Here is a 23,149-nt window from a genome sequence, read left to right on the forward strand (position 1 = left end):
AGAAACTTAATGTTGTGAAGCTTTCATGCTTTTGTAGACTTATCTTGTGAATCTGGCTCTCAGGTCTGGAGGGATTTTGTTGGCTTCTCTGCTGAGGTTTTTTAACTACTGTGTGACCTTATTTAAAAGGGTTAGGAAGTGTAATAATATTTGAAAAACAGAGATCTCAACCACAGTAATGTCCCATGGCCAACTTCTGGTTCTGAAAAGAGCCTTGAGATCAGAGGGGTGACTAGTTAATGGGATCAAACTATGATGAAACACTCTTACTTCGTGAAGTAACTGTATCTTGATTTGGCACTCAAGTCTGTCTGAGATTGTGGAATTGTGATCTGGGCTTTGCATTAAAGGAGGAGAGTCCTCACACTGTTCTGGGTGTGTGATACTTGTGCAGCACTTTTAATTTCTAATAAACCACGAGGTGAAAAGACAGAGATTGAGTTTAAAGGAACTTCAACCACTTCTTTGTTCAAAAAGAAAGGAATTAAAGAAAAAAAGAAGTTGAATGCTTCACAATTAGAGTAACAGTTTTGCAAGGGAATGGCGTTAGGTAGGTGTTAAGCAAAGTGACACTCCATGAAGGCAATAAGAAGGGAAGGTATTTCTGCATTTTTGAGGAAAATGGGACTTTTTGGGGTACTGCCAGTTTTTAATGAGAACCAGAATACTAGAGTCTACATAGGCCATTATTTACAATGGTCTTTGTGGCAGGCACTTTGGAGAATAATGTGAATGCAAACGTAACTTCCTCACAAAGTTCTGAGAAACATATTATAACTCAGCCAGAAGAGGTTTAGTGAGATTATTCCATTTCTTGATATGGCTGAGCTCCAGGCAAATGTGTGAAGGGGGGGGAGCTTTAGCACCATCTGGAATCCACAAAAGCCTTCACTGCTGGCTGCCACCTTGAAACACTTACTGATAGAGAGATTTTTCTAAACCTGTTAAGCGCTTTCTTAGTTTATTAAGCTTTTTCCGTGGTATAAAGTCTAACAAGGTGTCCATGGATCAGTGGAATAATAGAATGTCTTTCAAGTGGAATTGTGTAGTGAAGTCGTATTCTTAATGCAGAGAGCTGCAAAAGGAGGTAAATTGTAAACATTTTTCAAATATGATGAGCTACATCACAGTCAACTGAGTTTGCAAAATTGCTTGTGATAAGAGATTGTGAGTACTCCATTAAGAAATTTCATCTTCCTTTCTTTATTGTAGATTCTGACTTGATGTTGATTGTTAAAAATTTAGATTTGTTTTTACTCAGTTTTGTGGGGTTTTTCTTTAAGGAAAAAACCAAAAAATTTAACTCCTGTCAGTGAAGAAAATAAAAAACCCCAAAACAGCTCTGCAAAAAGTGTGTGTGTTCCTGCTGCTTATCAAGATTTCTATTTAACGTTCTTCCATGGCTGGAATATGTGCTGCCAGTGCCAGATGGCACAGTTTCTTAGAGAAGAACTAGCTCTTGCTTAGTAGTAATGCAGACAAACAATACCAAATTAGCATAAGCAAATGTCAGTGAGTTAACATAAAGCCTGTGTTATTTCTGTCTTTTCTTCTCTTCCTAGGCCATGGGTGTTGAGAGTGACCAAGAGATTGTACAGATGATTGGCACAGAGGAACATGTGATGGCTGCATTTGCCCCTAGCCTGGAAGAATGCCAAAAAGCTCAGATTTTTACACAGATGCAGGTGTGTCTTTTCACATGGCCAGAGACCATAAAAATCAAGACAGTGGATTTGTCCACTTTGCTGTGTCAGCAATGGACATAGACTTTGTGGTTTAAAGTTTGTTTTGGGGGTTTATTACGAACTAAGGCTTTTTGAAGAGTCAGGACTTGTCAAATGTGAGACTTTGCTCTCATAACCTAACTGGAGAAGAAAAAAAATCGAAATTAAGCAATGCTTTGTTTTCAGAAGTGCAGGGTTGTGTTTTAATGTCCATAAAATTAGGACATCTAACTAGGAATTCTGCAGATTCATTGACAACTGGTAGGAGAGTAAGAGTCCTTTGCAAGACACTGCTGGAAGCAGATATGGATGCCACACAGTAGCTTTTGGGGTTACTAAACAGTGAGTGCCACCTCATGGTTTAATACCTAAATGAAATTTAGCAAGTACACAAAAGAACTGAAGGTGAAAAGTCTAATTAAATAAACTAAATATCTTTGGAAATTATAGAATCCTCTTTTCTGTATCTCTGCCTTATCCTTTCTTTTAGTATCGTAGTAATCATGGATTTTCACCACTTTCCATTCCAAATGTTACCAAGCTGTGATAAACACATCCTATGCATAGTCAATTGTATCAATTTTCAGGAAAATTTTTCATAGTATCACTTCCATCTTTTTTGTTTTGCATTTTGTTTGGTATTTGTATTATCCATGGCTGGTGAGATTGCACTGGTTGAGGAATACACACATGACTCCACATGTGTGTATATTTGTATAGGTTACAATTGAGCAAATTAACTCAGCTTAATTCCCTCCTTCACAGGCATTGAAGTACATTGGAAACAAAGTACGAAGGCAAAGGATGTGGGGAGGCCCAAAGAAAACAAAGATGGAAGAAGCCCGAGAGCTGCTGGCATCAACCATTCTGACCCACGTGCTTGTATGTGACATTCTGGGGGCTTTTTAAAGAGGAGTCAGCTTGTATGGTTGTTTATGGCGTGAGCTTTGTTGGCAGGGGAAAATGTCTTTGATGGCTTTGTAGCTGAGATAAAGTAAATCATGCTCAAAATAAAGGGGAAGACTTGGATTGAGTCAAAAGAAGTCTTTGTGAAATGCTGTACCATTGAACCAATCAAACTATGCATTTTTTCTGCATAACCAGGCAGTATCAGGTGTTAATTCAGGACTTTCATCTCATGACCTATACCTTTATTCTGATTTACTTTCATTTTTTGTTTCAAAGTCACCAGTGTATATTTTTTTGTGTTTTTAAGGAAAGTAAAGCACCGAAATCCCTTTTGTAACTCAGTCAGCCCAGATTACCAGTGATTTAAATGGATGTGTTTGTCTGAATAAGAACTAAGCATCTGATCCTGAAACATTGGTATGCTTGTGTTTTGTTTAGTTTTTCTGGGTTTTTGTTTGCAGGTGAAGGAATTCAATTTTCGTGCTAAGTGCATATACACAGCAGTGATGGTACGCAGAGTAATTTTGGCTCAAGGAGAAAATAAAGTAGATGACAGAGACTATTATGGAAATAAACGTTTGGAGCTGGCAGGGCAGGTGAGTTTTTACTTCCGAGCTAAGTGTTTTGTTACTGTCCTGTTAAAAGATGCAGAATAAGGAGTATCTGTGTCTTGTCAATTGAAGTGTTTTCCCTCTCATTTTATTTTTGTTGGCTTTTCTGCTTTGTCTCATAGATCTGCTTTCGTGATTGAGACTAATACATTATATCCTCACTTCTGTGTTGCCTCTTTATACTAGATGAAAGGACAGAGCAGTGCAAATTCAGCATCAGTTTTGGTTGTGGCATAACACTGTTTAGTGTCAAGAAGGCAGCAGTAAGAGCCATCCCCCAATGTTCCCCTCCAAGTACTGGGTAAGGGATTGGGACCTAGGTGGTGCCTGCAAGTCAGGTCCAAGCTGTCCCACTGTGGAGAGCCCAGCCTGTGTAACAGCTCACAGAACAGCCACTCAAGCCTCCCATAATTTGGTGCCCATAAGATTGCTCATTCGTTGTCAGTTGCCTCTCTGGCCTCTAGAGTAGCATGAATTAACAAAATAGTGGTTCAAAGTTAACTTGAGCAACTAATGAAAGTGGATTTTGTGGAGCCCTCTGCTTGCAGAGTTTTGACATTGGAGACAGAAGCATTATCAGAGGGCTGTAAAGGAGGGAATGGTTTGAGGTATCTGGCTGGCACCATCATTTTGCAGAGAGGGTGGCAGTTCACAGCTGTTGGCCAAACTGCATTTTCCTAATGCAGGAGGAATTTGCCTGTCAGGTGAAGGAGCTGCTTAGTTAATATGGCATGAATTTTTCCTTGCCTTGTGTGCTTATTTGGTTAAACAACTTATATTAGGATTGGACTTCTTTGCTATGATGAGTACTAGTGTAAGTTGGAGTTTCAGTAGTTGGTATCACCTGTGGTTGTTGAACATGCAACAGAAATTCAGACAAGTATACAAAATGCATTGTATTGCAGAAACTGCATCTTTGCTGCCCTCACCATTTGTATTGGGATTTCTGTTTCTGCACACATAACAATATTTGTTCCTTTTTGTTCTTATCTAGTGGAAATTCTCATTTAATTGCACTTTTTAAGGTGTTCTTGCATATTGTCTCATACTTCTCCTTTCTACCCTGCCCTGCCTCTATGCATGCATGTGGACACACACAAACACAGTGCAATTATTTTAGAGTAAAAACAACATTCTTTGCTTCCTAGTTTTTTGAAGAAACTAAGATGGCACTCTTAAACACATTCAAAGCACTGAAAAAAGCAATGAAAAAACTTCTTAGCTTGTTAGGATAAGAAATTTTTTTCTTCAAATGAATATCTTCATTGTTCATGAATTTTTTACCCTGGTGCTGAGGCAGAATATGTTTCTAAAGTGTAAAGAGTGGTAAATGGACATTAGTGCTACATTCTAATGGAATAAGTATTTTAAGCTGTGATGGGTTTCTTTGGTTTCTGCTGTAATATTGCTGTAGTTCAGTGTAATTGTAATCAGTAAAATTTGTTGTTGATTTGTCATCAGATTGTTCTTATTTAACTGGATTGGAGGAGTAGTTTGTTTTTTCCTAATACATCTGGAGGCAGAAAGTAGAGCAGGTAAAGAATTTTCTACAAGCTGTAAGAAAAAGACCTCTGCTCACAGAGATGTTAACAGCCAGAGTTGTTTTAAATTATGTGGGAAAAGATTTTAAATGTAGAGATCATCATAACCAATGCATATTTTTTGTTCATCAAGGAGACCTATGTACAGGGTTTTTAACACTTGATTAAGAGTAGTTCTTTCTTTCTTGTGGTATTTTAAATGCTCATTTCAAGCTGAGTGGTTGAATTCCCCTCTGCCAGTTTTTTTTCTGAAATACTAATTTTGTTGGATTGCTGACTAAATAGTGTTTGCCAGTTTCTAGATGTTTGTGTTTAGCTAAAGTTTGTGTGGATAAAATGGTTGGTAGTGATTTGTTTTTGTTTTTGTTTTTTTTTTTAATGCCAGCATGTTCCTGGAATAAAAATCCTGTTGATTTAAAGTCTGAATAAATAAATAAAAAAGAAAAGATTCCCATGCGAGGAGAAAAACACAGTGGTCTAAACAGTGTAAAGACATAAATGGCATTGTGTTTATAAAAATGTGTGAAAACAATAGCTGCTAATTTCACACCCCATGGGAGAAGAGAGTACGAAATGTGCTTTAGCTTTAGATAACAGGGTTGTATCCACTAGCCAAGCTGGTTTACAGAGCTTTCTCTTAGTCTGTCTGCCACTAGAGGCTGGGTAGGCCAGGTGCCAGCTGAGGTGTTAGCAAAACCTACCGATTTCAGGCTTAATCTTTTCACCTACCTTTTCTCTTCCCTTAATGTGTTCATTATTTGCTAAGCATTACTCTGTTCTTTGTCCTCCTTTTTTTTTTTTTTTTTTTTTTTTTTTTTTTGTTTCTAATGCAGCTTGCTTTGTATGGGTGAGATATGGAACAGCACCAAAATCCGGCACCCTGGAAAGCAAGGGATTTCTACCCTGTGACAAAAGAATACCGCCTTGACTTCAGAGATTGCCTAATCCCAGCTGTTCTGATAATATAATTAAGGCTGCCTAATGTCTTTAATTTTGCAACCAGTTTGTGTGAAAGGGAGAATTTGGCACTCTAAAGGCTTAAACGCTAAATAGCAATCTCAAGGCGCCTAATTAGAATTCTCTGACATTAAGCTAATTGCTGAAACTGTATTTCAGCAGCTTAACTTCTTTATTAATTTTTCTTAGGATTTTCAATGAAAATCAATTGATGAGCTGTCAGTATTTTTTTTTTTTCCTTAAATATAATTTGCTCTTTAGTGCTTCTTTCTGAAGAAGGCTGAAAGGCTCTGGACTAACTATGAAATCCATTGAATATTATCAGTGGCATTCCATCCTTTTTCTTTAATCTCTTGCACTTGACCTAAATAATGTGGTTATTGTGAGATTCTTCTTTGCCAGATAGGCAGAGCTCTTAGAGTCTGTGAGTGAAATTAGCAAAGTATGAGGCTTTCCAGACTGGCAAACAGTAACAAGTTGGTGGACTTGGGGTGTAACTGACTTTATTAGTTAGAGAAGAGGAAGGGGGATGTGGCTTTATAGTCCCCATGACCTATGGAATTATGAGATTCTTTCAGTTTTTTTGTTAAACATCAAATATGAAAACCTGTTCTGAGTAATTTTTTAAAGTGTTTAGTTAAATGCTTCAATCCTGCTCAAACCTGTTGAGGTCGAATGTTTACTGTAGTTAATATCTAAAGAGTTTAGTTCTTATTTAACAAGAGTATCAGCCATCAAAATGACATTCTCTTACTTTTTCTTTTCTTACTTTTTCCCTACTTCTGAAATTCTTCCCTCATAATCTTATTTTTGGGGACTCCAGTGGGTTCTCCTTCCTAATACAATGCTCCATAGAAGTTGCTTTTATTTCTAGTGGAAATCTAATTTAAATTAACTGTAATGTCACAGGTTGAGTTGCAGGTTTCTTGTGACAGTGGTGAGAGAGTATCATTTGCAACAGTTAATGGTATTACAAACATCAGGGAGGGAAAGAGGGTCTACAGCACCTACCCCTCATGCCAAGGTCAGGTCTAAAAAACCTGTCTGTCCAGATGGCAAATGAAAGCTAGTGGCCCATCCCAGGGACAGAAGAATGATTGTGGTTTACTTTCTTGTTTCCAGAAGGTAAGGAAAGGTGAGGACTAGATCTTATGGAGACAGTTAAAATTCAGTTTAATTCTGTATATACAAGAATTGTACAGTACAAACTACTCCAGAATGTCTTGGCTTGTAATGGATGAACACAGAGCTTATTCAGCCCTACAGTGCTTTGTACACTGGAAACTACTGTTTCTGGCACTGGTACCAGTGCATTTTTGGTTCTTCTGACACTTGGAGCTGTTGCAGACTCAAGTCCCAGGACAGGAGTGCCAGGCTTTAGAGTTTACACTTGTGCACAAAGCTGATCATTGTTAACACTTAAAATGTATCATGAAGTGCATATTTAAGTGTTTTGGAAAGCTATTGGTGTTACAAGGAGAGGCTGAGCAAATTGCAGAAACAAAACAGATTGGAGAGCCAAAGAAGTCAGATCACAAACTTTGGTAGCCTTTTCCTTTTATGGCTATTTTAAGAACTAGAAGTAATTAATGTACCTATAAAGGAAATTATTGTCCTAAAATGCAACACTTGTGAATGGTTCTATTGCTGGGTTGATTTTGCATTGTTTGTTTGGGTTTTTTTTCCTATTCAGCTGAGTTATGTAGCTTTATTGGCTAAACTGTAGATTTTTTGGGTTGTTAGTTTGCTTCTTTAAGGGAAAGATGTGAAGAGTATTGCACTTTCCAAATAATAGCAGTACTAGAAAACAGCAACAGTTGTTGAACCAGCTGAGCTTTTTGTGGGTAATAATTGGTTTTCCATAGATTGTGATTGGCAGAAAGTATCAGGATAAGAGTGTGTACAAGTAAGGAAGCTGCCTAAGAAACATGAGATATGTATTAGAGTAAAAACCAGTCTTGCCTCCTAATCTTGTGTGTAATTCAGGGTTGTACGTTTAGGGTATTAAATCTTTAAAAGAGTTTGTAACCTTAGGGAGGAAGAAGTAAACCATCTGGATTGTAATGTAGCAGGTTAGAGAAAATAGTTGGATAGTGTAGAGAACTATGGCTGTGCTAAAATATTGTGAAGGAAGGATTAAAGCAAACCAAAAAGGGATAAGTGCATAAACTTAGTTCTACTTGATTTCTATTATGAGGTAAGTTCTCTAGTACTATAACAAGGCAAAAAACTCATGATAAAACTATCATTTGTGAGACAGAAAAGTTGTATTTTAACTGACAAGAAGTAGAAAGGTAGAAATATTAAACACATCTCCCCTCTGTTTCCCTATTTCCTAGACTTAAAAAGTATAATTTTTTTCCCTTCATTGTTTTGTCTTTCCAGCTTCTTTCTCTTCTGTTTGAAGATTTGTTCAAAAAATTTAACTCTGAGCTGAAAAAGATTGCTGACCAGGTCATCCCCAAGCAGCGCGCAGCTCAGTTTGACGTGGTGAAGCACATGCGGCAGGACCAGATCACCAACGGCATGGTCAATGCCATCTCCACAGTAAGCAGTTCTGTCCTCTTTCTAGGAGAATGGCAAAGCTTTTCCACCACTGTGAGTGATGGAAATGCATGCATTTATTTTTGATCAGTCTTCTGGTTTTGGTTCGAAAAGCAGATCTATTTCATGTTTTTTATAGATTGAAATTGTAAAACTCCGTCATGGGCAGGGTGTTTGGAATTCACTGAAGAATCAATAATCATCAAGCATCTTTATTTCAAACTGGTGTTTTAGTTTTTGTGAAGGAATGGTTGAAACAGGCAAATTCAAAGTAGCGGTCATGGTTGCATTTATCCAACTGACTGTCTTCTAGGTTCTACTTGACTATGTAGTTTTTTATTAGCTGGATTTAGCCGGGGTCAGGTTACATCATTTGTACAAAAGATTTTTGAAAAACAGCAGGAAAACATCATGAACAGGAAAAAAAATCTCCTCAGTCTCAATTTTGAGTTCTTTGAGGGCAGTGCCTTTTTATTTTGAAGTTGCTGGAATGAACAAATTTGCAGCATAGGAGTTAGTACTTCTCTGCTAATGGTACTGATCTATTTAACAGGAAAATCTGCTGCATGTTGTTAATATTAAAAAGAAGCCCTGATAATTACCCGTTAAATATTTGTCTTGGTTGGATTTTAGTCTGTTTCTGTCTTCTGCTGGAGCAGATACTTTTGTTCATGCCAGTGGACAAGAGCAATAATAGCTACTACTAACTTTGTCTTTCAGCTCACACATCTGCAAGAGCAATTTGTGAGATTGCTCCTGAAATCCAGCTGGTAGCTTGTAAAAGACTTTGAAATGCATGATTTTTAAAAGAAATTAGATTAGACTAAAGTATTTTAGGAGCTGGTAAAAATTGTGGAACTTAATTTTTAATCTTTGGTGCTCTTGAGAGGGCTTTTCTGCCTAGCATGAGACTGAGGTTTTTCTTTGGTTCTTGTAAACAAATTAATTCCACATATTGCATCCAAAACCACCAACAGTCTGTAACTTACAAAGCCCAGTGTTAAGGCTTATCACTGTTTAATTTTATGAGTGCCCCAAATGTAGTTAAATCTCTACAGTGCACGTAACCAAAACAATTGACAGATTTGTTTCTCTAAATGCTAGTGCTTTCTTCTAGCTTGTGCCAGTTTTTCCATTTGGACTGACAGAGATAAATCTGCAAATATTCAGTCCATATTCAATAAAGTCTTCGTTCTTCCTCTGTCTTTGGACTTTTTTTTTATTGCCACATAAGCAGTTAAACACCATCTGCTCTTAAGCATTGAAAAATAATTTCTCAGGAACAATGCCCAGTGCTCACCATTCAAGAGATTAAGCAAATACCATAAAAATCATTCTTGGAAATGACAATCTCCAATCTCACCAGAATGCTTCAATGATAGTCTCAAAGAGCATGAAATAACTGAGCAGATTCATAATTACACCAGTAGCATGCAAAAGAATTCATAGCCCTACTGCATCAGCTGTGCAGTGGTGCTCAGTGAGATTTGCTACAGGTCCTCTCCTTACACTGGAAAACCCCAAAGAGAAGGTTGGGCAGGCAGCAGTGCCACAAGCCTGATGGACATTTTAGCATCTGAAGAATCACCTGAAGCCACTGAGAGGGCAACTTCCCATTCATAAGAGTTCTCAGTAGGATGTTCTCAGTGGGTGCAGTCTCATAACTGCCCTGGCCCCTTTTGGTTTTCTTTTTTTGTGGACAACTTCTGAAGGATCCAGTCTGTCCCTTCCCAAGCAAAAAGAATTTTTTGTATGACATCTTCAGGCAGCATTTTTACTTCCCCTTTTTCCCCACTCTTTTTGATTACTCCTTTGGGCAGCAGAGAAGAAACCACATACTTATTTAGCCTACAGATGCAATACCTTTTAGTGTGAAGAAAAACTACTGATTTATTGTTTTCTTTCACTTACACTCTCATAACACCCAGTCTTTAAAGAATGAAATGGTCAGTGAGCAAACCCTTCCCAAAGATGCTGAACAAATGAACAGGTTTCTTTTGACTGACTTGCCATTGGGCATGCTGTCTTCCCACTTGCTATTACAAATTTGGGACTATTTGATAGTCTCCAGTGGAAGCAAAAAACCAATTTGTATTGTATGTAATTTGTATGTATGGGTGGTGTTTTCTTCCTGTTGGTCATTAAATGGGATTGTGCTGTTAAAAGTGTGAATAAAAAAGCCAAGCAAATCACCTTCTAAAAGGGTTTTAGTGTAGTACAGCAAGCGAGCTTCAAATTATTTGTTATTATTGGTGAGCTGAGTTTTCCAAAAAGGGTTCAAGAATTAGCAAAAGGCAGTCCTTAGGAAAATGTTATCTTTGGACTGACCAGCAACATGGTGCTTGGAGTAAGTAGTATTTCAGACAGAAACTTATATCCTCTGACTCAGATGCTGATAATGGAGTAAATGTCACAAAGGCAAAAACTGTGACACCAAATTTCAAGATTGTGGTAGAGATCATTGAATCTGCTTGGCATGGAAATATATTTGTGTCCTAGAACATGCTCTGAGCTCTGCTCTTCTTCTGATTAAAACCACAAGTGAGAGTGCCTGTGACACTCCTGAAACACAAAACCTCTGAGATGTGCTTTGATCTTGCATTTCATATTTGGTGTAATCCAAAGAGAAGTTGGGAAGACCTATTCCTTACACACACACACACACACACACACACACACACACACACACACTCTCTCTCTTTCTTTCTCTCTCTCTTTCTCTTTTCAAAGGGGACACATCAGTGAGTGTTTTTCCTCTCTGTTTTCTTTTTCCAAAAACAAAAGTCTTCAAAAATGTACAGAGGGTTTTGATGTCAGACTTCTGCAACATAAATGTCTGTGTTTCCTACAAAAGTTACAAATCATGGGAAAGGCAAAACTGAAAGCTGTGGGTTCTATCATAAAATTGATATATTACTCCAAAGACCTTTTTTTTCTTTTTTAAATACTAAAAAAACCCTATAAAACAAAACCAAAATAATTTAGTTTATCTGAATTTGAGTATTGATTTACCTATGAGGGACAGATGAAAAAGAATATTTGTGTGATTGAATTTGTAATAGCAAAAGTATCCTCTCATCTGTACAAGCAGCCCTTTTGTTTCAACTTCTCTTTAATATTTAATACAGGTATGCTATAACTAGGAGTTTATATGCAGATAGGTAGTTAGAAACTTGATTTTTATAAATGGGCAACATTTGTTTTGCAATGCTCCTCAGATACCATTCTGTCTAGACCCTGGACAATGTCAAGACAAGGACAGACTGCACAAATTCTTTTGAAACATTAATTTTATTCTACAGGGAAACTGGTCTCTAAAGAGATTCAAGATGGACCGCCAAGGTGTGACACAAGTCTTGTCCCGCTTGTCTTACATCTCTGCTCTGGGAATGATGACCAGGATCTCTTCTCAGTTTGAAAAGACAAGGAAAGTGAGTGGTCCTCGATCTCTGCAGCCATCTCAGTGGGGGATGCTCTGCCCTTCTGACACTCCTGAAGGAGAGGTGAGGAATTTCTGTTTTGCTTTCTGTATTTCTTGTCCTGAGGAATGGAGACACTGTTTAATTTGGTCCTCCATCAGAGGAGTAATTCTGATGAGGAGGTTTCTGCAGAGATAAACTAGCCTGGTAACACAACTTGTGTGATTTCTTACATCCTACCTGTTTACATCCTGTTAACCTGTTAACTCCTTACTGTGTTGCCTCTTTTCTTCTGTGTAGACTGTCTGTAAACAGTTCTGAAATCATTTGGCTATATCAGAATTACATGAACAGGTCCCATTTTTGCAGTGGAACTACTTGCTTTCTTTTGGTGAGAGCAGAAAGAGAGGAGTCCTAAACCCCTCTCCCTTTGTTCTGTTATAAACATTCTGTCTTGAAATTGCAGCATCAACCTGCAGTGTTTCTGGAAACACATACCAGTATTTTTTTATCCATTGGCTGGAGGAAGAAAACCACCTTTGTACACATTTCAACCAAAGAATTGATTCTATCAGTCTTTTTGTTTTGTTTTGCTTTCCTTTCCTTTCTGTTTTTTTTTTTTTTTTCTCTGAATAGAAGATACTCTGAGGGGAGGAACTCTGAACTTTCTGAATAAGTCAATATGAGCTGTTCTCATTAAGCAGCTGAAATAAAGTTACACTATATAAGATACTTTTTCATTTAAAAATGTTAATGTTTGTGTTAGAACATACATGGAATACCTGGAATGTTAGGATACATGGAAAATTAATAAATGGACTGATTGTGTATTTCCATTGCCTTGCTGAGTAGCTGAGGAGAGAAATACAGGGTTGTACGTGGTTGGTTAACTTAAAATCTGTTTCAATGACTATATTTTTTATTACCTTGTAAATGCTGAAACATTACATTCCAGTGTGATATGGAAAGTTTGGTCTCTTTTTCCCTCCAAAATTTCAGGATAATTAATTTCTTTAATTTCTTTCTCTTTGTTTCTTGTCATCTTTTTGCTTTTGTCAGTCGTAAGTACGGTTTGGGGAGAAAAATGAAGTATGGTATTAACACATAGAAAGAGAAGGGATAAAAATAGTGGGTTTTGATTTTGTTTTTTCCTAGGCCTGTGGTTTGGTTAAAAACCTTGCCCTCATGACTCATATTACCACGGATATGGAAGATGGCCCAATTATTAAATTAGCCAGTAATCTTGGAGTTGAAGATGTCAACTTGCTCTGTGGTGAAGAACTTTCATACCCAAACGTGTTCCTGGTTTTTCTTAATGGTATGTTACTTTTCAGTATACTCTCATTTGTTGCTGATGGAGAGTTAGGCTTCAGAAACCCTCCAGTAGTTCTTGGAGCACAGTCAACAGCAGATGCTGCTTTCCACCTGCAAATAATTTCCTCTGTAAATATTTTGATAGGGTTGGGCAAAGTAGATGGGCCAGATGATGACACTTAGTTGCATGAAGTTGTGTCTTCAGAACTCTGACTGCAGATGTGTGTAGCTGGGAGATTGAAGCTCTCTCAAGTTTCAGCCCTGTTTTGAAGCCCACTTGCATAAATAGGTACAAAAATTTATGTACATTCAACTAGGGGTTTGTTTGTTTCTTCAGATATTATCCAAAGGAAGTGCCATTCATAAAGTACTTTTGAAAGAAAATAACTTCAATTTGTAATATGTAATATTGTAATAAATTTACAAATTCAGATCTTCCTTTACAAAGAGTATTTAGTTTTTTGCAATTTTTGTGTGTTTTAATGTATATTCGTGCATTTTAAAGTGCCTTTAAAATCAGAAAAAACCCATCAAAATATTGTTTGGAAAGTTTAGAAATTCTATTCTCTATAAAACTGCTTTTGAAGGGCCATCTTGCTTTGTGTGTGATTAGAAAAATTAGACCCTGGAAAGCAGGCCTCTCTTGTTAAAGTGATGATTTGGCACACGTGCTTTGCATCTGCACATTCATATTTCTTTTACAACTGATCTTTTAGTGTTTTTAAAACAACAGGTACTATGGTATCAGGTTTCAAAATACTGACATTTTATAAACTATAATTGTGATTCCAAAATAGCCTTTTGTCAGCAGCATCCTCTTCCAGGGACTAGTTTGTAACTAGTGTCTGTCACCATGAATAAGTTCTCCATTTACCCTTGAATTAAACAGCAGTTGTTTTTCAACTCTGCCTTTTCCCACTAACTTAAAAGCAACACTTAACCAAACTGCATTCCTTTGCTCTGCTTTTTTGTAGCAGTATGTTGAAGATAAGGTTCAGTGAAACCACATGCACTCTCTTCTGTCTTGTTTTATAGTCCAAAGGGGAGTGCAGAGCCAAAATATTGGACTCTTCCTTCACAAGCGCAGTTTGCAGAATGGAACAAAGTAGTATGTTCCCAAATGTAGATGAATTAGTATTGAGGCAAGCCAAATTACTGTTCAATCCACTGGTTTGTGGGTTTAATTCATAAAAAGTTGAAATTTGTGGATAGCTGAATTGATCCTGATTTCAACTTATGACCTTAAGAAGACAGATAATCTGTTAAGTACCAATTCTTTAAGCTGTAAAGAACTTTCTGTTGTCTTGCAAACTCCCTAAACCATCAGTCTTAGTTTTCTCCCTTAAAGTGTGACCATAGATATTTATTTTATATATTAAGATAACTTTGGTCAGGTGACTCTTTAAATGAATTTTACTCTCTTGTTTGTTCATCATGCATCAGAATATCTAAGTATGAGCTGAAGTGCCCTGCTAAGATAGCTGAGTTGAGCTAAGTACCTGAAAGAGAAATTCTAGTGCTGTTGTCAGTGGTCACAACATGTCATATCCTGATATGACTTCAAAATTTCTGACAATGCAGCAGGGCCGTTCCTTGGCATGTTCTTGGAAGCGTTGAATCCATTTCAGTACAGGTGAAATTGCAGACTTCAAAGTTGTTAACTTGTGTACCAACTGATGAATGGGCACCTGAGCAGAAACATACTTGAAGAAAGCTGGAAGAAACACATGATTTGGTTTCTTGGGCTGTTTGGAAACATGCAGGTAGATGACTTGGGAGATTCTGACAATTTTGAATTGAGAGGAAAAAAGAGCCAATTCTTATTCATGTTAGAGAAGGGAAATTTACCACACATGATCAGAATTTGTAAATAGTTTTGGTTGTGCAAAGGATGCACCAGGTATTTATTCTCTTTCTGAACAGGTAACATCCTTGGTGTCATACGTGATCACCAGAAATTAGTCAACACCTTTCGCATCTTGCGTCGAGCAGGTTATATCAACGAATTCGTTTCCATCTCTACAAACCTGTCTGACAGATGTGTCTACATTTCCTCTGATGGAGGGAGATTGTGCAGGTGAACTTCTCATCAGAATTACCTCACTACTGAACTGGCTGTAAACACTGTTCTGTAAACACTGGGTTAAGACTTTCATGGGAAGAAATTTAAGCAAACTCAGTAAGACTTGAGCGTCTCTTTTCTCCTAAATAGCCCTCATTCAAAACAGGTAGAGGTTGGAAGAGGCAGAATGGGTTAATGAATATATACATATTTTAGCATTGACTGTCTGTGTCCATACTCTGTATGCACTTCAACAAAGCAGCAGTCACAACTACTGGTGGCATTCCACTTTATTCATTAATTGAATCTCAGAGCATGTTGAATGCAGTTTGAGGCATGTCAGAGGCTCAAAATAGTAAATGTACAAACAATCAGATGATCATACCTGGTTGAGAGATCCAAAGTAGGGGCATATTCAGTGGCAGAGAAATCACTTTTCCAATTAGGGCTAATATGTGTAGTTTGGGAGATGGCAGTAAAGCTTCCAAATTTTAAAATAAAAGCAAGGCTAATTGTGTTTTTGCAAGGCTGTACCAAGTTTGCTTTGTGGCACCCCTCACCCTGCAATTGTTCAGATATCCCTATTAACCATTTGCAAGTGCTTATTAGTTTTCTAATTTATTTACTTCAGAGGGGACTCCACAAGTATCTTGTAGCTATTTGCTGCTCTTTATCAAAGCAACTTGTCCAAATAGCAACAGCCCTTGACATTGCCTTCTTGCATGCCATCCTTTGTGTCAGTGTTTTTGTGTGGTAGGGAAGCCTTCAGAGATCCATGTGCTGTTGAAATTTATGGATTCATCAGAGATCACCCACAGTAAATTAAATGCCTGTACTTTACAGCATGGAGGCAATTGCAAAATGCAAACTTGCATGTGGACACTTGAGCACAAACTGTTCACTTTGTGTTCTATAAAATCCCTGCAATAACCATGGTACTAAATGCTGTTCTTAGCTTTGTAGTTTGGGAAATCTCAAATCTTTTAAAGCCATCATCAAAATCTGTAGGTAAAACTTAGAAAATTTTAGTTGAATGATTTAAAGGGGAAGAAATGGCTATCACCTCAAAATTTAAGTCTTGATTTTTCTGACACACATTTTAAATTATATCAAACTAAGGTCTGAATAGTTACTGATTTTATTTATGTGGTTTTATCAGTTAAAGGCAGATAAATTTTAAGTACAGTTTATAGAGTAGGTTGTGCATAGGCAGGGTTCTTAGTGTAAGTATAAATTAAGTTACCTGACTAAATATTTGCTGTGACAATCTTTTTTTTTTTATATTTTATTTTATTTCAGGCCTTACATAATTGTCAAGAAGCAGAAACCTGCAGTTACAAACAAGCATATGGAAGAACTGGCTCAGGGCTACAGGTACACCATTCAAGTAGACCATATTCATCTTCACTAAGTAAATACTGTGTGGAGATTCTTCAGTCAGTATCTCACAGTCTTGGGGTTAGCTAATTAGAGAAGTCTGCTCTCCTATATAAATTCATAATCTCTGTAATGGAGATTTTCTGTTTAAAGCCAAATTAAGGCTGATGTTCTTATTTTGTTACTGCTGGGAGATTTGGTGAGTGTACAGAATAAATACATCAGCCTCATCTTTCTGCAAATGGAAAGTATGAGGCAGTATTGTCCTCCTGATGGAAAAATCAAGCACCTCACAGGACTATCAACTTACCCACCCTAAACTAGGCACATTCAGAGTTTTTGAAAGTCCTTGCAAATTCTTATCTTATGTATTTTTAAAAAATCCCCCACACTTACACAAAGGCATTTAAATTTATGTCTTACTAAATTTCATAAAGTTATCACAAAAATGTATGTGGTTATCCTTATATTTGCCTACATTTACAGTGATGATGAGTACATATCAAAGAAGATTTTATTTAGTTGTTCAAGTAAGTAACATTCTTCTGTCTGACTGGGAAGCAGTGAAGGGGCAACAGGATTAAAAAGCCACATTTTTCTTCAATATGCAGAGAACTTTGCATGTAGAAGTATTTATCTGGTTTAACTTTATATATTACTTTCTTTTAATATATGTACTAAGTATTTTATGTTTGCGGAAATATAAGACAGTGTAATCTTTAATTTATCTGTAGGAATTTTGAAGATTTCTTGCATGAAGGCCTTGTTGAATATTTGGATGTGAATGAAGAAAATGACTGTAACATTGCCCTGTATGAAAATACAATCAATAAGTAAGTATGCATTCAGTAAAGGGTACAGGAAAAACCTTCACAGGGTGGCTCTCTGAAATGCAAACATAAACATGTTACTGTTTTCACATGTACACAATGCTCCCTTGCTAATGGCTGAAACTACTCCAGATGAAAGCTAAAGAAATAAATCTGCCTGCACACATCCTAAATTATCCATAGCAAGTTGCAAAAAGTGGTGTAGGTTTTGGAAGATCTGCTCCTGCTACTAACTCTCAAAAATATTAAATACTTCAAAGGTATATCCTTTCTTTCTCTGGATGTGGCTCTTTTTTTTGTTCTGATCATTGGGCTGCTCATCATAAATAATTTTATCCAATAGATATCCAGAAGGCAAATGGTTCCACATGTTATTTAAATATCCTATCATATCCTGATTGTTTGGAAATTTATTTTCTGGCTATAAAGGGACCCTAAACTCCCACCTTACAGTATGTGGAGTGCTAGAATGAGACCTTGCCTTTGACTTTTGGATGTATAATAAGCCCCAATAAAAATGTCTGCACCATTCTGTGTATTCTTGACCACATATCTTAAGACTTTTTTTGATATGTGATTTTAATTCAGAAAGATTTCCAGGTCTGTTATGTTTTCCACGTACTTGAAGGACCTGCTGCAATTTTTTTTACTCTTATCTTCTGACTGTGATTGAAATGCCCACATTAAAGGAAGGATTCTTTTAAATTTTTAAGTCCTCCTATCTTTCTCCTGGTTTTTAATGTTTCTCTGACAATATCCTGTAAACTGAAGGCTGCATGTAAAATGCTAGAAGTTATCTCTGTGAATTGTTTGATCAGTAGATGTATGCAGAAAATTCTATTTCTGAATAACCTGTCCTAGTCAAGTAGTCCTGCAAGCTAATAGAAATACATCAGTGATTTCAGTGGAGCTGGGTGAGCCCTTCAATTATCTTTAACCTTTGTTAAATGTAATGCATTAACTCTGCTAATTAAATTGCATTGCTCCTACAGGCTTTTGAAGACTTTATCACTTTAAGAAATTAGTCTTGCATGCTCTTGACTGAGTTCTGTATACATGAGCAAAGAAGAGCACACACAATTGCTGTCATTTGTGCCAAAATTAAATAACTTCCACAAAGCACCAGAGCTGAAAATTTAAGTTACAGGACAACTGACTCAGCCAGGAAGGTTAGGAAGGTATCACATTAAATCATTGTTTAGTCCAAAAGAGAAGGAGAAAGTGGAATTCCAATGGACCAGTGTGAGGAAAGGACTCTACAATAATTCCCAGGAAGCTCAGAAGATTTTTGTATTATCAATTAGTTGTTTTGAGTTTGGCTTCAGTGCTAAGAGTGGCTAAGAGTGCCAGAGTATCTGAGCTTGCATCATATGAGCACATTGCTCCTTGTGTTTGGTAATGACATTCCCTACATCCTGAGTAGTTGAGTTGTGTATCCCCTTCCCCAGATGATCATCCTGCATTTTAAATGGTGTGGCCATGTTGGTACAACTTGTTCTGGTAATGCAGCTGGTACTTCAGATAGTGAGTTGTATCCTAGTAACATTCCTGCTTTTGTAATATAGGCTTCTTTTGCTACAGTATCCTCTCTTTACCTTTCCAATCCCATTAGGGGGAATGCATTCCATTTTTTCCTTATACATTTATAACTCTGCTTTTCAAGCTCACTATGTTGCCTTTCCTTTCTTGGGTCTGGTTCTGGCAGTGGCAGTTTTGACCTGCAGAAATTGAACTGCCCTGTAAAGTTTGAAGGTCTCCCATTAGCACTCTGGAATACTTCATAAGGTGGTAGAATCTGTGTGGGTTGCATCATCTTTGGTTGAATTAGGATTGACCTCACTGGAAGAAGACATTTGTTGAATACCCTGTATGCAAATGTACATCTACTTCCATGCACTTGTGCCCTCTGGAGAAATCTGCAAACTTCACTGTCAGTAAGTCTCAACCTCTGGTTTTATTGTTTGAAGAGTACCATCAGATCTGGTACTCTTTTATTTTGTTTTGCAGAATGGGGGGACAGTCTCTTCTTTAGGTTTGCTACGGACTCTTGAGACCATTTTGCAATTATTTGACTGCAATTTGGATTCTCCCATTAGTATGTTCTTAAGACAGGCTTTAGATAACATAGCTGCTTTTTTATCAAGTGGAGAAAAATAGTGGTTGTCCTCTGGCCAGCAGGTGATTTTTAGATTGTTCAGGTGTATTTCAGATTTATAAAGATTTCTAAGAATGATGGATAATTTCACTGGCTTAATCCTCAGGATTTCCATGCCTATTTTTTTTCAGCTTTCAGATTTAATTATTCCAGTAGTACATATATTGTTTATCTAAGTTCCTAGTAGCACTTGTCTTCAGTCTGTATGTGCTTGTGGGTAATTCCTTAGCCTTTTTCAGCTTACAGTGCTTGGCTGTCTTCAATGTTGCCATAATAAAGACTTTTCTGTCACTTCCTTGGCAAGATCCTAAAGTTTAGTAATCAAATTAATTTATTTAAATAAGTAAAGTCTTCCAAAAGACTTCCACAAGAAGTCAAACATTAAAGATGAGATTTTCAGAATGCATTGGGTTTAGATGTCTAGGAGAAGCACTGTTTGCATAAACCCAAGCTCTCTGTAATAAATCCAGGACATGAAAGATAGGCTTTGAATAGATTTAGTTATAATCATCTGTATTTTATAATTCTCCATTTCTTAATTATTTATCTTGATTTAAATTCAGATCTGCTCCAGCCAAGCTTTATTGTACACATTCATTCTTAGTTGTTAGTCTCTCCACTTGCATCCCAGTGCATGCTATGATTTGTCTTTGTTGAGCATGGACTTTCTATTCTGAGGCTCATGTCAGATAGAACAAATTCTCTGTCTGTCTTTACTCCTTTTCCCTGTCTTTTTACTTCTCATCAGTACTGTCTTCTAACAACATAACCACTTCCAAAATATTTGCAGAGCTTTTCAAATAGTGTTGTATTATGTCATGTACCTATGGCACTGGATCTGATTTGGAGGCAGATGTTTTCTCTTTAACTGATATAGCTGGCCTTGGAAAACTAAAGCAGGCTTTTTAATGCCTGAATCTGTTGTTCTCTTCCTTATTCTATCTCCCCAGTGGGTTTCTGGATCTCTGAGATTAGTAATTTGATGCAGAGGGCTCTCATTACATGAGAAGACATTCCTTAAGGCATTTTGGGTCTTACTGTGTAAACTGATGTTTTATTGTCTTACTGAGCTCCCTCAGGTTGTAGTTATCTGGAAGTTTTTCCTCCATTATGGAATTTCATAAACCCTGATTTATTTTTCTTTCATTTCCTTTCATGTGGAAACACTTAAAGCCAAAAGAAAGTTGTTGGGTTTTTGTAATAAAAATAAAAATCTTGTAGTGAATCCATGTTTTGAGGTGCTACTGACTTACATTCTCCTGGACAGAATTGAATTTGAAGTGTTATGAGATACTGCAAAATTAAATAAATTCTACTGAAGTTGTTTGTTCACAAACCTGCCATAATTGATACTCTTTCTTTTCAGAGATACAACCCATTTGGAGATTGAGCCTTTCACACTTCTGGGTGTCTGTGCTGGGCTGATTCCATATCCTCACCACAACCAGTCCCCAAGAAACACTTACCAGTGTGCCATGGGGAAACAAGCCATGGGTAAGACTTCACTTCTTGTTCCTCTTTGAAGTGTTATGTAGTTTTTGAAGCTATGTAGCAAAAGTGACTGAAAAAATGTCTTTCTTTCCTAGTTCACCTAAAAGCTTTGCTAGGAAAAGTAAAAGAGCACTTATTTAGCTTTAAGAAAAAAAATTACCTCTGAAACCTAGAAAGATTAATGTGAAAAAAATACCAGTCAATTTTACTTAATGCAGTTCTTAACACTTAAAATAAAATTTTAATAAACTGGGATACTTTTGTGTTTTCTATGGGATTTTATTGGAAATCATCATGACTTTAAAGTTTTCAGCATATCTGCTGGATTGGAAGAGTGAGGCTTTCTTTCTCTTTATGCTTCAATGTGCTGTATGTTTCCAGACAAAAAAGAGTTAAAAAGTGCTCCCACAAAGAGAGACAGAGCACACATTGCAGAGCATTTCTTTTACTGGTTGAGTAAGTGTCCTAAAAATAAATATATTAATAGTTAACATTGACATCAGAGAATAAGAAGAGTCAAGTGTGAAAGAGAGTGGTTAGTAATTTGAACACTTTCCACAGCTATAGTTTAGATTTTGTGCTTTTGCTGTTTTGGATGAAGAGGCTGAGTACTGAAACAAAATTAATTTTCTGATTACTTATTATTTAATTTGACAGTGTCATATCTGGTCAATAAAACCCAACTGTTCTGTAAATTTGCTGCTGGGGGTAATTGACAGCAGTTAAGTTCTAATCCTTCCTTTAAGCCTCAGCAAAACCAGCATGAAAGTGTCCAAGTCTATGGGCTGTGATCAAGGCAGAGGAGGCTGAGCAGTCATACATCAGTTCAGACAGCTGCATTCAGGCTGGTGCTCTACAGGCTGGTTTCATGGCTTGTATTGACGGCTTGCTTGCAAGTTGGGAGCTACAGTAGCACAGCTCTGTCTCATGAAGAAACTGCCACTTCAGTTAGGTTTGCTAAACCATTTATTTTGTGCTGTGTGTTCAAAGCTGAAACATTGCACCTTTTGTGAGGCTTTTCCAGCAGAATTAATAGCAAAGTAACTGCCTTATGCTGAGCCGTCATGTTGAGCACGTGAAAACAGAAAATAGCAAGATGCATGTTCTCTATCTAAATTAAAAAAAAAAAAAAAGGGTGAGTGGGTGGAAAGAGGAGTAATGCAATCTTTTTCCTTACAGTTCTCCCCCATCCCATTATCTTTCCCCCACCCCTGAGTCTCCATTTTATGACTATTAGTCTCAGAAGGTTTGGTTAGTTACCACACACAGTTAAGCAGGATCAGTGTGTACAGAAAGCCAATTCAGTATCTGTGGAGTTCTTTTGTAGTTTTCTGTGTGAAGGTTTTTTTCCCCGTTTTGTTTTGAGTGTCATTTGCAATTCATTGTCTGTGTTTTCTGAGGTTGGTGTATTCAGCTGCTTTGACCCTAGGTCTTGCACATTTAGCTCCTTGGATACAATCCTCTGACGTTCCTGCTGACGCTAGGAACACAAAAGCCATTGAATATCTCCAGCAGTAAAAAAAGCCTTTGTTTCAGTTTGTTATGACAAAACACCTGACTCAAAGAATAAGCAACTAGATAAAAGTAAATTTTAAAAGTTGGCACATGACTGGAGCTGTATTTTGCTTTGTCTGAAGTACCTGCAAACACCTGAAGCTTTTTGTAATAACTGCTTAAAAAAAAGCCATCATAGTGGCAATATGTAGGGGCAGAGATTAATTTTCTCTACACTAATTGATCAGATGAGACCTAGAGGGTATTCCTGAAACATTGCACATAAATGTTTCTGTTTATTTTTATGAAGAGATGTGATGTAGTGCTTCAAATCCAGCCTTTAAGTAACCATCCACCTTTAGTGCTTTCTTTCTCCATACTGAAATTGCAGAGGGACTCCTCACCCAGCACTGCTGTGTGGAAAGTCTCATGGCCAAGTCCTCTGTGTCACTCCCTCAGCTGTCAAAACCTGGGGTAGTGAAGGGAGCCTGGGATTCAGACTGGGAGAGGAGAGTCTTGTGCTTGTCTACACTGACCCACCCTCTCTGACCACATCACAGTGCTGTCCCAGCAGCTTTGGACAATCTTTTCTAAGTCTCTTTTTAAAGCAAAATCAAGCTAAGCAAAGGTGTGAAAGCACATGTAAGTGGAGAGTGGACATCAGAGATTGCAATGAGGTCTGTAATCCAGTGAGAAGTGTTAGGTTCTAAAATAGTAAAGT

General features: G+C 37.2%; 1 protein-coding gene across 1 annotated transcript in view; it reads left to right on the top strand.

The window, feature by feature from the left end:
- The window catches only part of POLR3B (RNA polymerase III subunit B), a 70,449-nt gene that overhangs the window by 15,410 nt on the left and 31,890 nt on the right, over positions 1–23,149 (top strand). Inside the window, exons 10-19 of the mRNA XM_079303616.1 lie at positions 1,563–1,685; positions 2,490–2,606; positions 3,095–3,229; positions 8,128–8,289; positions 11,589–11,789; positions 12,861–13,023; positions 14,943–15,096; positions 16,381–16,455; positions 17,193–17,291; positions 20,810–20,937. Coding sequence (XP_079159742.1) covers positions 1,563–1,685; positions 2,490–2,606; positions 3,095–3,229; positions 8,128–8,289; positions 11,589–11,789; positions 12,861–13,023; positions 14,943–15,096; positions 16,381–16,455; positions 17,193–17,291; positions 20,810–20,937 — 1,357 coding nt within the window. The remainder of the gene's footprint in view (positions 1–1,562; positions 1,686–2,489; positions 2,607–3,094; positions 3,230–8,127; positions 8,290–11,588; positions 11,790–12,860; positions 13,024–14,942; positions 15,097–16,380; positions 16,456–17,192; positions 17,292–20,809; positions 20,938–23,149) is intronic.

Source organism: Erithacus rubecula, assembly GCF_903797595.1.
Source record: "Erithacus rubecula genome assembly, chromosome: 4".
Classification (NCBI taxonomy): Eukaryota; Metazoa; Chordata; class Aves; order Passeriformes; family Muscicapidae; genus Erithacus; species Erithacus rubecula.